Source organism: Centrocercus urophasianus, unplaced genomic scaffold (genome assembly GCF_019232065.1).
Source record: "Centrocercus urophasianus isolate 14NV4802_14NV808 unplaced genomic scaffold, USGS_Curo_1.0 seq_36, whole genome shotgun sequence".
Lineage (NCBI taxonomy): Eukaryota > Metazoa > Chordata > Aves > Galliformes > Phasianidae > Centrocercus > Centrocercus urophasianus.
Window position 1 is genome coordinate 1074682 of NW_024884933.1, and position 15185 is coordinate 1089866.

At 42.6% G+C, this 15185-nt stretch overlaps 2 protein-coding genes across 6 annotated transcripts in view; one reads left to right on the plus strand and one right to left on the minus strand.

Moving 5' to 3' along the window:
- Positions 1-5976: 5976 nt before the first annotated feature.
- On the minus strand, positions 5977-10817 carry LOC122167125 (guanylin-like). The gene is made up of 3 exons (XM_042831467.1): positions 10612-10817; positions 7706-7895; positions 5977-6962 (listed from the first exon to the last, which is right to left on the minus strand). The coding sequence occupies exons 1-3, from the start codon at positions 10684-10686 to the stop codon at positions 6895-6897; spliced, it is 333 nt and encodes a 110-aa protein (XP_042687401.1). The 5' UTR covers positions 10687-10817; the 3' UTR covers positions 5977-6894.
- A 752-nt stretch (positions 10818-11569) lies between these two features.
- The window catches only part of DISP3 (dispatched RND transporter family member 3), a 116879-nt gene continuing 113263 nt past the window's right edge, over positions 11570-15185 (plus strand). For 4 of the 5 annotated variants that reach the window (XM_042831459.1, XM_042831462.1, XM_042831463.1 and 1 more), the window contains exon 1: positions 11570-11721. The gene's annotated coding sequence lies outside the window, so the exon portion shown is untranslated. Of the gene's footprint in view, positions 11810-15185 lie in introns of all 5 variants that reach the window. The other variant, XM_042831461.1, reaches the window with a different exon arrangement.

The following is a 15185-nucleotide window of genomic DNA, read 5'->3' on the forward strand; positions in this document are numbered from 1 at the left end:
GGGAAGGGAAGGGAAGGGAAGGGAAGGGAAGGGAAGGGAAGGGAAGGAAATCAGAAGAACAACCTATTCTCAGAATTTTGAGTTTATGCAAGATTAGGAGCAGAAGTGAGAAAGCAAATCACATTAGCACTAAGAGAGTCTAGGGGCAGAAATTAAAGGAAATGAGTAAAGAAAGCTGAGACGAGCACACTGCTGCATCAGAAGGGAAGGATATAGGGGACAACAAAATGAACAACCAATGAATTTTAGGAATGGAGGAATACAGAATGGAGTGTCTGGAGAACGGTGCAGAAAATTGGAAGAGTCGAGCAAAGTCATGAGGAAGGTATGAGAAAGCTGGGGAAAAAGAGGAAGTCGTGTTTTGGGAAAACTGACACTAAAGTCTTTGCACACCGTAACAGTGAGAAAAGGGAAAATCCCAGGGTAATAAAGATTCCTATTGCAGGGTCACAGGTGGACATAATAATGCTGAATTACAGAGTAATAAAATGACAAAGGGCGTCAGAGCCAGTGAGTATAAAGTGATGAACATAGGGAAGAGCAATCATGCAGCAAATCTCTGAACCAACCAGTGCTTTAAGACAACACTGGAATTACGTCGTTTACTAAATATGTCATCAGTACTCAAAGGCTGGGAAAAAACATCAGTGTGAAAAAAGTTACTAGTGAAGGAGTGGAGGACTCAGAAAGAATGCAATTGTACCACTGCATAAATTTCATTGAATTACAGAATCACAGAATGGCCTGGGTTGAAAAGCACAACAAAGCTCATCCAGTTCCAACCCCCTGCTGTGTGCAGGTCACCAACCAGCTGCCCAGGCTGCCCAGAGCCACATCCAGCCTGGCCTTGAATGCCTGCAGGGATGGGGCATCCACAGCCTCCTTGGGCAACCTGTGCCTGTGTGAAATTTAGAGAACATTATCCTGGATACTATCCACTATCCAGGATCCTTTCACTATCCAGTTCCTTTCAATTGCCTATACCCTGAATTTGTCTCAAGCTCTCATTAATATAATAAGCAATAGGAAATTTTCAGTAACCAGCAGAAGAGCTGAAAGTTCCTATTTACTTTTTTTTAAAACTGTGAAATCTGCATCACCACACTGGGCTGCTCAAATAGCACAAACACAGTTGGGTGGAACGTGTTCTAATGAAAAAGATGTATATTTGCATTGCCTGATGTGGACACTGTCTGTTATGCTTACCACCAATATCTATAGATTATCCCAAATAGCACAAAAAAAGATGTCACAAAAAATCTGTTATCATGTTGCCTAATTTCCTGTCTGAGGCACAGGAAAATTCTGATGCAAAAAACAAAACCCTCAACTTTGTGGCATTCACTTTGATTGGGCTTGCATGGAAATCCAGTGGTGACAGCTAGCAAAATCTGGAAATTGCTGCAGTCCTACCCTGTCCAGAATGCCTGCTGGTGGTGTATTTCAGCAGCATGACATCTATTTGTCATCAACCACACACTGGAATGCATATTAAATAAGAGAATGTGCCCAAAAAGGATAAAGGACAAAGAATGTCTGCGTTCAGTGACAATTATTAACATAGTATTGCATCAATATTCATGTTATGTTCTTCTATAAGTCCAGTCTGCAGTATGTTGTGCATACTTATTACAGCCATGTATAAATATGATGCCTTTCTTTAACAAAAGCCCCGAGCCAAGAGTTGATTGAAGATAAGGGGAGAAAGATATCAACATCAGGCTGACATCTACACTATCATTAGTGATTAAACATTAATAGAAAATGCCTGCAGACGATCCATTCTTTCAAACAGAAGAGCCTGGAGATGTCAGATGTAGTCACACTGGACTGCTCTGAGGAGATACATTCCGACAACTTGATTCCTCAGCTGCAAGGGGTGATTAAATGTCCTGTAAGGAATAGGCTGATCTCCACAATTTGTCCAGAATGATAGCTGTTACTGAACAAAGAGAGGGAGATGGAGGAGGGCGCACACTCCTATTATCTTAGCAGTATGCATGCATGGGGAAGAAATCTGCAGGAACAAATCCAAGCTGTATTTATCAGCTGCAGACTTTGAAATCCACTCCTTAGCCTCCTGTGACCTTCTGGCCTTGAAAAAAACCCTGTACAAAAGTTAACATACAATAACACACTCTTATTATGCTTAGGTAATAAAAGCATAATTGCTTATTGAATTTCAAAACGCTTCTATTCAGCTGACTTTACCAGATTTCAGAATCACAGAATCATTTAGGCTGGGATTTGCAAGCCCAATCCCAACCCACCACCACCATGACCACGTCCCTCAGTGCCACATCTCCACAGTTCTTGAACACCTCCAGGGATGGTGACTCCACCACCTCTCTGGGCAGCATGCCCCAAAGCATCACCACTCTTTCTGAGAAGAAATTGTCTCTAATATCCAACCTGAACCTCCCTTGGCACAATTTAATGCCAGAAAAGGGTTTCTTTCATGTGTCATATTCCCTTCCCTGAGGAGATGATATTTATTGCTGTAATTTGAGCATTCTAATGAGGAACATTTCAATAAGTCACTCATTCAACTGGAAAAAAAAAAAGGAGATGAAGATAGTTCTCAGTTCTCACTGTGAAGGGATTTTAGATTGAGATAGTTTCTACATGACTACTTGTGTTTAATTCATTCACCTTTTGCTCTAGGCTAGATAGAAGCAAATCATTAAATAATTTAAATCATTACAATCACAAACTTAACTACAATTGTTAAGAATGGATTCCTCCAAGATCACATCTGTCCTCCTCCCCAGTGCCTGGAGATTATGCCTTGGGAAGTTCAAGGAATCACAGAGTCATCAAGGTTGAAAACGATCTCTAGGATCACCAAGCCCAGCTGCAGTTCTAGGGGATCTCCCAAGCTGCCCAAGTCAGCAGCAATGGGCAATTTCATATTCTATGTTTTTACTGCCCCTTAGGTACATCATTGCAGATTTGGTGCCATATGCACAACACACTGTCCATCATGCAAAACTCCTGCATTATATCCTTGCACATTGCTAACTGTGGTTATGAAGCTTTGGTTTGACTCCTTATTTGAGTTCCCAGTTTCAGGATCTCACATAATGGAGCTGTTTTCTTGGGAGGGACATTCAAACTGCATAATACCCCTGTTCTCCCCTTCTAACTTAACTTCCCAGCTTAAGCTGGGATAAAGTTAGCTTTCTCTGTAGTGGATGGTATGATGTTGTGTCTGGGATTTAGGAGAAAAGCAATGTTGCTAACACACCAATGTCTTCGTTGTCTCAGAACAAGAGAATCAAGGACATTTCAGCTTCTTGTATTGTCCTGCCAGTGAGAAGGCTGGGGGGACACAAGACACTGGGAGGGGACAGAATAGCAGGGGGTTGAAATTTGATGATCACTGTGGTCCTTTCGAACCCAGGGCATTCTATGATTCTATGATTTTCCACACCATAAGAGATCATGCAGAATTGCAAAGCTGGAAAGAGATGGACAAGGACACAGGTGAGCAGGTGGTGAGTAATTGCATTGTGCATCACTTGTTTTTAAATATATATATGTGTTCACATATATATATTTATCATAATTATTTTCCCTTCATTTTCTATCATAGTAAATTGGCTTTATCTCAGCCTACAAATTTTACCATTCCTTTCTTCAGTTATCTTCCCCATCCCAGTCGAAGAGGGGAGTGAACTAATGACTGTGTAGTGCTTAGCTGCCTGCTGGGTTAAACAGCATAAACTGCCCTCAGAGGCTGTTCAGCAAGCATATGGCTCAGCAGATGACCTATGTTACAGCCCTCCTGATTCATTAGGTTCCCATTTTCAGCAACAGGCTCCAAAAGTATTTGGACTGCAACTCCTTTCAGCATTAAACATGGTTCCGTAACCCCAAGCCTGGAAGAGTACTTGAAATATTGAACACACAATAAGTATTTACAATACCAGAGGAAGCATATGGTGGATCACATCTTAACCTGTGAGGTTCCATTTGAAAAGCACTAATTGGAAACAAAAATACTCCACTTCTCACAGCCAAATGAAAGGCAGAAGTAATCTGACAGAAAATTAACTGTGTCATAACAATGCAAATCGTTACTTTTAACTTCAGATAAAGAACATCTGTTTATTATTCATTCAAGAAAACTCAGTCAATGGAACACGATGATTATTTGTAATTTTTATCACATTGTAAATAGGAGGCAGGAAATGAAAGGGCAGTGTAGTCCATAAATGATAGCAGGTGGCAATCCTGACCATCAAAGAAAATGATGCATTGTAAAGCTCAGTTTATCTTGCCTCTTAGGAAAACAGAGGACCATTTATTAGAAGAAAAGGAAGAATTTACAAGAGCTTAGAGGTGTTTCTGACTCACTGTAACAATCAGAGCCTGCTACGTGTCACACAGTTGTCTTCTGAACTCTTTAATATAGTCAAAGTAAATAGCTGCATGAACGACCTTCTGAGAAGGAAATGATAGGAACATACATGACATGGTGACACTGGATACACAGGAACCAGCCAAACAGATGAAGACTTTTATGAATCTGCATGAGCCACCTAAGTAACTTTAAACTGCTGATGCACCACCTCTCCAGTTTGCAATGTAGTATTGTGCATTGTTGGCCTCAAAGAGGTTTCAGTAGTCTGACAACTAAAAGTCAAGAGTCTGATCTAATTTTCTTGAGACACTCACTTGTGTAATCCTTACTGCTAAGAATTGACTGAAATAGGCTAAGTTTCACTAGCAGGTCAAGAGAAGTGCTCCTTCCACTCTACTCATTGTTGGTGAGTCCACATCTGAAGTGCTGGGTCCAATTCTGAGCTCCCCAGTACATGAGAGACACGGACACACTGGAAAGGGATCAAAGACTGGAGCATTTCTCCTGTGAGGAGAGTTTAAGAGAGCTGGGACTGTTCAGCCTGGAAGAGGCTCAGTAGGAATGTCATCTAAATACCTGATGAGTGGACAGAAAGAAGATGGAGCCAGATTCTTTTCCTTGGTGCCCAGTGACAAGCTGAAGAGCAATGGGCAAAAACTGAAACACAGGAGCATCAAGAAACACTTCTCCACTGTGCAGGCGATGGAGCAGTAGAACATGTTGCTCAATTAAGTGGCAGAGTCTCCCTCCTTGGAGATCTTCAGGAGATTTCTGGATATGGTCTTGGGCAACTTATTCTACACTGTCCAACATGAGCACAGCTCTTGAACCACATGACTTCCAGAGGTCCTTTCCAACCTCAACTACTCTGTGATTATCAGGTTAGCAAGTCAGCGTGGTGTTATAAAGGATGTGAGGTTTGTGAGTCACTGGGAGAACTTTTTTAAGGCCCCCAGTCCGGCCCTCTGACCCAGCGTGAACACTAGGAGAGTATCAGTAGGGTGATCTCGGTTCTGTTCTTTTTGCCAATTAGTCTTCATTTCAAAATGCATAATCTGCCCTCTCTACCTGAGCCATACTAAGCTGCTGCACTAAGACTTAATGATTCCTCAAGTCGATTCTAAGAGAAAATGCAAAGTGGCTTTTCTATATCCAAAGACATAACTTTAATTTCAAAATAAGACCAAGAACTGTTTTGAGTCAGGAAATGCAGTTTCCCAGAGGTGCCAATTTCAAGGCAGCAGTAAGATGCTTAGTGTGGGACTCTTTTTGGCATTCACTCTCGGATGTTTTTGTTCTGGAGTACTCCACAGTCTCGAAACAGACGCACAGCATTGACATTCCTATGAGAACATAGTTGCTGAGTTGAGCCCCCAAAATATAAAAAATGGAGGCTTAACAGTTGAAAAGGAATAATTTTAAAATTCCAAAGCAGTTATATATTGCTATTACTATAAGGACCACAAACTGAATAGCAAATTATTTTAAGGTTAACGAGTTATCTTTTACTCCAGTGGACATTCAGACATGGAAGAACTTATATAGGAGATAAGGAAGTAGGTAGACCATCAAAGAAAGAGAAAAAGCCAAAACCAAACAAAACAACAAAATTGTCTCTAACCTTTATTTCATGTACAGTAGCATACAAACATCAGTAGACCCCTTCTTCACAAACTGCCACTCAAAAATAAAAACAAGGCAATGATTTCCTTTCAAAGTGATTCCAGCATTGCAGCTTGGATTTCCTTTTTCCTAAACAGAGCTTAACGAACATCTGCCAAAAGAAGGGAACTTCTGTACAACCATGAGCAAAAGATTACTAGCTCCTGTGCTCTTCTACATCTGTTCAGTAAATTGGCATTAAATATTAGCACAAGTAACAGATGGAGAATTTCCTAGCTATTAAAGCGTTGCTAAACACTTATGACTTGTCCCCAAGTTATATGCTACAGCTCTGTTACAATCAAACACATACCATGTCCAGACCTACAGGCACAGACATTCATCCAACCAACTGGAGAGCTTGAGCTGGAAAAGATTACAACCCTATGCTGCTTAGGTGTATATGTGTAGTGGAAGCCAGATCACACGGAGATTTAGATATTAAAAGGCTAGAGGAGACTACTCAGTTTGACCCATCGTGCTCCAATCCAGACAGATCAATGGAAATTGAAACATCGAGTCCAGGATATTTTCACTCCAGTCAACCAGGACACAGCTCACATAGACAGATGCACAACTCAGGCATGGCTCAAGGCAAGACAACGCTCAGTGTGAGCCTCTTTCTTCATGGTTCTTCAGCTTCTCACATGAAGCTTGGTCTTCCTGTTACCAGAACTGCATTGCTGGTATTATCTGATCTCACTACTTCAAAATTACTCTTACTATGTCTACATGAGCTAACAGCTTCAGTTTGACTGTGGTGAAGACGAAGCCTAAATAGTGATTTGTGAGGGTATGTGATCTTGCAATACAAATGCACAAACTTTCTAGCTTGGCACACTGTCTTTGGAGTATTTCATCCTTATTCAAAAGCAATCAGAGCAGGCAGCATTGGCACAGATTTCACACAAATCAGCTTCACCGGCAATCAAGTCTGTTAGGGAGAAAATAGACTGTTTTAGTGACAAGGTAAAGGAATTTATTGGAGAGGAGAGCCTTAAACCATGTGGTGAAAGACTTCTTTCTGTTACTATTCCATAATTTTTTGTGTACACTGAAGTTATTACTGATACAAGAAAAACTAGTTTTTGAGAAAATGTTGCTTAAGGAATTAAATCAAATCTGAACTCACTGGGGAAAGAAGGGGAAGATGTGGAGGCAAGAGAACAACAGGACATATTATGAGAGGGTGACAAGGATGTGGCCTTAGACCCTCTGAAGTGGCTTGCAGAACCACAACCTCAGCTATATTGGTGCTACTTCTTCCTAAGTTTTCCATGGCATTGGTAAACACAACATAATAAATAGATAAAAAGTAGATACTGTAGGAGCCTATTCAAGAATTGCTATATGTGCCTTGGAGACAGGTAATGCCAAAGGCTGATTCACTTCACCTACATCTCACACCTCTTTTAAGGAACCTGGAAATACATCTCCAATAGGAGGAAGCCTTTTCATGTCTACAACAGACTGATCTGTACATGTTACAGCTAAGCACTATAGGAGTGTTCTGGTGGGCCCACAGCTGTTGTAGCCTTGCAAAAGGGGTGGCAGCATGGACTTCCAGCTGCCTCAGAAGAGACACAACAGTAATTACACTTCTTTGGCTGCTACTATTTCAATGTTTGAGGTTGAAAGGTGTGATAAAAAGGAAACTGTGCAACATGAACTACATACACAGCCTCTCGAAAATCATAGGTGCATCTTTCCTTTTACACACAGGTTGGAAAACCTCAGGGAGATCTTTATCTTCACACAGAGAATACCCAGCCTTATAAACCACCATGCGAGGGTTAATGACTCTGTTCTCATCCATAAGCTCCTTTAGCTTCTTCACAGATTCAAGGGAGAATGTCAAGTCGCCATCCTACATAGACAGAAAAGGAAAAAACAGATATGAGAGAGTCAGACTTCAGGCAAATGCATTCCCTTTTGACTGAACTCTGCTAAACTGTGACTCTTCCCCAAAAAACTGTACTATAGGGAAAAACTATACTATAACAGTGAGCCTCCATAGCCAGGGTTTTGTTTAAGCACCATAGTGAATGGAGGCAGAATTAGTACATCTTTCACTCCTGTGAGGGAGACTCCTAACATCTAGTGTAGGAAGATAAGGGCTGGGACTCTTCAGTCTAGGAAACAAATGATTGGACAATATGTGGTAGAGATTTACAACACCATGAGTTGAATGGATGTGAACGGGGATTTATTTTGTTCGCTCTTTCTTGTAATATACCAGCACAGAACTTTGAATCTTGGCTCTCAAGTGCGATGCTCAAAACACAGAAGAGGATGAATCCTATCACCACAAGACGTGGCGAGCATGAATCTACAGTTTGCCCACACAATGGAGCACAAATGACTGAGAACTGCTAAATGTGGCACTTCTAACTGAAAGATCACACCAAGGCTTTGGGAGACCAGAAGATTGTTCTGGAAAGGTTTGCTCCATGCTTGAAATTATTAGACCCATTAGACCCATAGACCATTAGAACCATTAATGCCAATTTCCTCCCAGTTTCAAGTGAATCACACTGTTGAGATAATAAACTTAAACTGCAAGTCTAGTAATTGTTTAAGGTAAGTACATAAATGTCCACAGAAGTCTGAAGAGAATTAAATAGTCAGAAGGATGATCAAGTAACACCTAAACAGTCATAGAAATAAAGTGGATTGAATCTGCTATTATTGCCATTAATCTCAAAGTCTCATTAGCTTGATGTTGAATTGTGTGGGTGTCTTTGGGCGGTGGTGGCACTTAAAGAAGAAGAATAAATGAGCGACTGTGTACATGCATTTATTTAACAAAGTAAAACTGATCAATTTGTGACTTTTCTCAAAATAATTTATCAGATTGGATGCCTGTGAAAAATGTACTATTCCACCAAAGACACAATTCTATATTCATCTATTGGTTGGAGACTCTAAAAGCATGAAACGGAAACAAAAAAGACAGGATTTCCACCAGTACAGTTCCAGAGAAACCAGAAACAACTGAAGCGAGCTTCATTTGGTCTTTTGCATGTTGGATTTCTCCAACTTATTATCACTTCACAGTAGGAATGAACCCTGAGACGTGTTTATGTCATGTGACAAATCAGACCAACAAACAAACCACCCAAAAAAAACAAAAATACCACCACCATCTCCGACAAGAAAGGTGTACTAGAGAGCACACAACATGAGCAGCATCTTCCCTCCAAGGTGAAAATGCATGCTGTTCTACTGAACTGACAGATTTTACCACAATCCCTCTCTACTTTTTTCTAGTTTTGCACACTTTGCAAACCAAGAGAGTGTCCAGATAGTGATATTCAGCCTTTAGGAACACTCTACGAAGTCAAACAAACCTCCCTTGCAGCTCTCAGAACATTTTGTTAAATTAATAACCCCTGTGACTTACTTATTACAGAAGAGGGAAGAAAAGTCTTGGGAAGAATTTCAGAAAGCAAGTTTATAAAGCAACTTTGTTCAGTGAGTAATTAGTCAGATCCTAAGGGAAATCAAGCAATCCAAGTCAAAGGAGCGCATCACACACAGCACACTGCACGTTTTTCAGGTCTTATCAAAGGCAGAGAAAATATGAATTTAGTGATTAATGAGATAACGATTCCAACTACAAATAGGAACTAAAACTTCAGAACTGAATACTTTGCTACCCACCCAGAAGATGTTCTCAGCTATTTTCTGTAGTCTCAAGTGGAAAATTGTTGCTTTACCCCTCTTCTTCCCCCCGTGAAATAGTAAACTATCTGTTCTGTCTGGGGACTCTTGGTGTTAATGAATGGTTGGGAAGAAAAGAGGAGGTGAAACCTGCACAAGGATGGGATCTTTTCACTCCTTGGAAACCTACTAAGCACACATGAAAAGAGTCAATTATGGTTTAAGAAATATTTGCCCTCTTGGAACACCAGGGAAATTATTTACACTGTAATCAAAATGAAGTCTCCCAAACTGCTCCTAGGGATCAGCGCAGACAAATCTAACATACTCTTGTGTACAGACAGAAGTGCTGACACCTTCCTACCTGCTTCCACAGTGCATGTAATGCCAATCATAGGTTCTGTGTACTTTGGAGTATTTGGTATTAGTTTCCTCTATCACACAATCATAGAGTCATTAGCGTTGGAAAAGACCACTAAGATCATCCCGTCCAACCATCAACTCATCCCCACCATCAGTACACTAACATTCCTTTAGTATCACCACAACCCATCAATATTCCTTCAGATCAAACCAGTCATTTCTTTCACCTTATTTTTATATGTGACATATTTGTAGGATCTATCACATAAGTTTGCAGGTCGTTTTCATAAAGAACTTCATGCTTAGAAACAAGCAGAACACTTTCTCCCCAGTTCATGTAACTTCATAACCTATGGAGTTCTCTAGAAAAGTTTTATGTTACAAACACCTGAACCACTTTACAGAGAGAAAGACTAAACCACGGGTAGATGATATCAGAGCAAAGCAAAAATCCAGCTTTATCAATTCAGAGCAAGACTCTTATCTTACTTAGACCTCTTCACATCAGTACATCACTGAGCTTGCAATACCAACACGATAACCAGCAGAAAACTCACCCGGACATAGACTGCCTGGGAGCTGTGCACCAGCAAAAGAAGTGCAAGGACTGTGAAGGACAGCAAGCCTCTCATAGTACCTGCAAAGAGCAGCCTCTTCTAACCTGAATATCTTTTCTCTTGTTTTGGTATTACACTGCCTTTCTTTCGTGTCTCTCAGGTTTTCTCTTAGTACCCAGACTGTCCAGTTGTCTATCTCCGCATGAGAAGCTTTATAAAGCCTTTACACAGCATTTCCTTGGTAATTCATTAATCTAAACTCCTTATTGACATACAATAAACTCACAGTGGACAACCAGTTATCAGCTCCTTGGCTGAGGATGCCAGTCACACCCCTCTTTATGACATTCTCCCACTTTCAGAAATTGACCATGTATGTATGCAAAACATTTGCCTACAACCAATAAATAGCTCAAACACAACACCTGAAACCAAGCCTCTATGTAGGGAATGTACTCAGCTTTCTACCCACCTTTCTGGGGCTTTCAGTCTTACCCAGAAACATAGCAGTAGCATGAGGATGGCAAAGAATCAACACATCTCGCTCTCACATGAGGATAGTGTTGAATGAACACAAAGAGTGAACTGCTAAGTTATGCCCACCAAGAGCAGGTCCTGATATCCAACTCCCACCCTTTCTACCTAGCATGATGGTTTACAGCCATCGACTTCAGCATCCCAACAATGTTCATCCCACCAAGTTCCAATGGCTGCCAGCTCCTCCCGTTTGTAACTCATTATGTGTGCCATCGTGCAGGGGCATTTCACTTGGGCCCCTGACTGCCTATTTGCCTCTTCATGCAATTCAGCTGCTTTAGACACATACAGCCTGCAAGCCTCAAAGTCAATCCCTACACAACCCCTCAGTTCAGGTGTGCGCATGCGCGATAGCGCCGAGCTCTCGCTGCCAGCTGGGTTGCACAAAGTACGCAGCGCTACTTCCGCGTTTCCGCGCGCATGCGTGGTATCGCATGGAGGACCTAATACTATAGAGCCTGGCAGCGCAGAGCGGCTTAAAAAGGAGCAACTCGTCTTCCGGGAGATGCGGTGGGGCGCGCAGATCTCACACAGCGCTGCGCCAATGGCGGGGCCGCTGGGAGAGTCCAACCGGTGCGTTCCCGCGGCTCGGTAGGGAGTGCCAAATGGGAAAGAGTGACGGATAGGTGGGAGAGAAACAGCGAGAGCTGAAGGAAGGGAGGTGAGGTCCCGTCTGTTTTGTTTCGCTGCCGCCGCTAGGCGGGAACGCGCACAGGGCGCAGCCATGTTGCTCTGAGGAAGGAGCACTGCGCGTGCCCGCGTAGGGGGCGCTGACACGCATGCGCAGAGCTTTGCCTGCAGTGCCGCCTTTTACTCAGTGGGCGGCAGCAGAGAGTTGCAGTGGTGCTTGGCCTGTGTGTGTGGTCTGGAGCTGCTTTCTGTGCTGTCCTAAAGGCCTCCTAGTGCCCTCTGAGACTCCCCAGAGCGCTCCCAGAGCTCCTCAGTGTGCCCCAGGGCAGCTCCTTGCGGAGAATCAGCCTTACCATCCTCTGTGCTTGCCGTGCTGCCCTACAGCAGGTGGGAGTAGGGCACACCCAGTGTCAGCGACACAGGGACCCAGCTCAGAGACACATTTGTCAGAGCCTGACCCCCCCCTACTGCTGCAGCATCCTCACGTTTTCCTCCTGTGATGACTTCCAAAAGGCTTTCTGTCTCTTGCGCGCAGTGCTGGAGCAGCACTGGGCTGTGTAGGATCAGGAGGATTGGATTCCTCTGTCCCCTCAGAGTGAATTTGAAATCATAACCCTACGGGATTAGGTTATCTGCAGGAACATCCACCAGGGTGAGAGTCCTTCTAACCCCTTACTGCTTAGTATTCCAGACTTGTGCCATCTCCCTGCACTGAAAGTTTCAAAAGTCACCTAATAATTAAGATTAGAATTTGTCTTCAGTAGCTTCCATACAGATTATTATTATCTGGTGATAATTCAGTTCCTGAGCTGCTTTTGAATGCTTTCTGGATTCCAGTGAGCCAAATACAGCTGATGGTTTTAAGGGTATGGTTGTTTACAGAACCCCTCCTCAGTGCCAGGGGTGGTGCATCAAGCTGTGCTCTCCCAACACCTGGGAGCAGACTTTACTCATCCTGCTCCACAATTTCATATTTGATCAATTTATGGGACTTAGAGCTGGGAACTATCCACAGGAACAAAACCAAAAGCTGGATTGCAGATGCAGATAAAAGACGGCTGCTTTGTTATAATAATAATAGCAACGATCCAAATCAACACATGCCTAGCAAGGGTTGAATGATCATTCAGTCATTCATCACTACTAACCTGTAATGGCCTGAGCAAGCGTCACTTTCCACAATGGACGAGAGAGCACGATGGTTTTGGTTTATGAATCCTCTTTTGCTTTTATGTGCCTGAAGAACAGATGCTCTCAGTAAGGGGCATTCTGAACTATTTATTGTCTACAGCAGTCTATTTGTTTCTGCTTAGAGAAAGAGCGTGTGGCTCTCAGGGTTCCCTGTTTCTTGGAGCTACAGATGAATAGCTAAGTTTACACTGTATGTAATCCCCAGGAGCAGTATGGTAGGGAACAAGCAGGAGAACATCTGAGAGGTGGAAGAAATGCTCCAAAAGAATGCCTGCTTTATACAAAGGCCTAGTGAGGCGCTGGCTAGGCTGAAGACACATCTGCTTCATAACAGAGCACTTGCATTTGCCAGACTGCTATTTCAGAGTCTGCCATACCTGTAGCTTTCTGCAGAATAATCTGTTTGTGCCAGAATTCCACTCCTGAGCCAGGAGATAATAATGAAGGAAGTCAGGAAAGGTACAGTGCACAAGTCATGCATGTCGTGGGAATGTTTCCTTCTGCTTGTTTGGTGTGACTGCAGGACAGGTGGGAACCACAGGAACAGGAGAAGCAGTGTGACACACTGAGGTTATTGCCTTCTGTACCCCTGCTTGTTCTTATTCTCCATTTTCATCCTCACAGAACCTCTTCCGGAGCTGAAATGAACTCTGTAGTGTATTTACTGCTTTTTCATTTTGGCCTTTGGTATTTTCCAAAGAAACAGTAATGGGGAGAGTTTGGGTTGAATCATGGATGTCCCTTGGATACCTCTATTACTTCTGAATGGAGCACCTTCAGGAAACGTGCACCTATGAACTGTTGTTTTCCATAAGTTTTTGAAGAGCAGCATGGATGTATACATTGATTTTGATGGCAGCCAGTGTACAACAGGCTGTTCTTAACCTGCCCACTGCTTGTTCTCTGTAGGATACCGGTCTGTGGTGGGAATTTTACCACCAAAGGAATGAGGAAGACGTGTGGTTTGTTCTTGTCCAGATCTGGGGCACAGAGGTTGCTACTCCTGTTGGTTTTTATTAGTTAAATGTATGTTGAAGTCTACAAATAAATGCTGCGACCCAGGTGGAACAGATGAGATGTGACTAAGTTCTTGGATGATTGATAATGAGCAGAGACTGGAAAATCAATTGTGTTAATTCCTGGCTTGTCACCAGGACGGAGAATTAATGAGAAAATCCATCTAACGTAATGGTATTTACATATAATACAGAATGTGATAAAATTGTCCTCAGGTGCTACTTGGCATCACAATTATAGGATTATTGTAGAGGCAGGAACAGAAATCTGCAAGCACAAAAACTCCTTCACAAACAACAAACAAGTGGTGACACTGACCAATGAGGAGGGCTGAAGAAAAAGCCCGGGTAGCAGGGAAGGCTGTCGGAGTCCAGCAGAGATCTCCGAAGCTCTTCAGTAACTCTGCAGCACAGAGGCCGTGCAAACCTGTTTGAACAAGAGGGGAACACTGGTCTTGATCAGGAGTGACAGAAAAGCAAATCCGTCTCCCCAGCTGCCTCCTGTCTGCCAGGCGTTAATCCAGCAGAGACAGCATCAGTATAATTGATGGTGTACTGCTGTAAAAGTCATCCATAAACCCTCTGTGCTCAGAACACCTGCATCCCTCATGCTTTTCTTGTCAGCCCTCATCTCCTTGCTGTTGTGCTTTGTGTACCCTCCTGTCCTCCGGTCTTCATGTAAGTATGCTGAGTGTATAAAATCCCAGCTGCTGAAAGGGGAGTAAAGGGAGATGCTAGATAGAAAGCAGCTCTAAATCTCTTCTGTGTTTTCTCTCTGGAGATTTTGTTCAGGCTTTTTTTCTTCTGTCTTAATGTGTCAAGGTCTTGGTTGCAGTGGAAAATTTTGGAAGAGAATGATAAAAAGTTCTCACTTCTGACAGGCAGAGAGCTACAGAAACAAGTCACAGAAATGTGCCAGACCTCAGTTGCTCCTGGAGCTGAGCTCTGCTGTATCTTGAGCTATGTTTTATAGCCTTGAGGTCCCAGTTTGCAAATATGCTTTTTTTTTTTCTCTCTGTGCTTGAAACTTTGGAGAATTTCTACAAGGCATTGGTTATTCTCCTTTATGTTGTGTTATCCTGAGGCTTTCAACAAGGGCCCTTCTCATAGTTTCATTGCCTTTCTTTGTACTAGCCAGATGCTACCGTGAGCAAGAGTTGTAAGGAGCCTCTTTCTAATACAGTCTGCTTTGCAAAGAGG

Excerpts from the sequence above, each read along its gene's own strand:
- LOC122167125 (XM_042831467.1), bottom strand. The coding sequence starts at position 10,686 with ATGAGAGGCTTGCTGTCCTTCACAGTCCTTGCACTTCTTTTGCTGGTG. Across the intron at positions 7,896-10,611 it reads CCCAGGCAGTCTATGTCCGG|GATGGCGACTTGACATTCTC; the intron begins GTGAGTTTTCTG and ends CTGTCTATGTAG. Across the intron at positions 6,963-7,705 it reads TATGATTTTCGAGAGGCTGT|ACTTGATTGCCGGTGAAGCT; the intron begins GTATGTAGTTCA and ends TCTCCCTAACAG.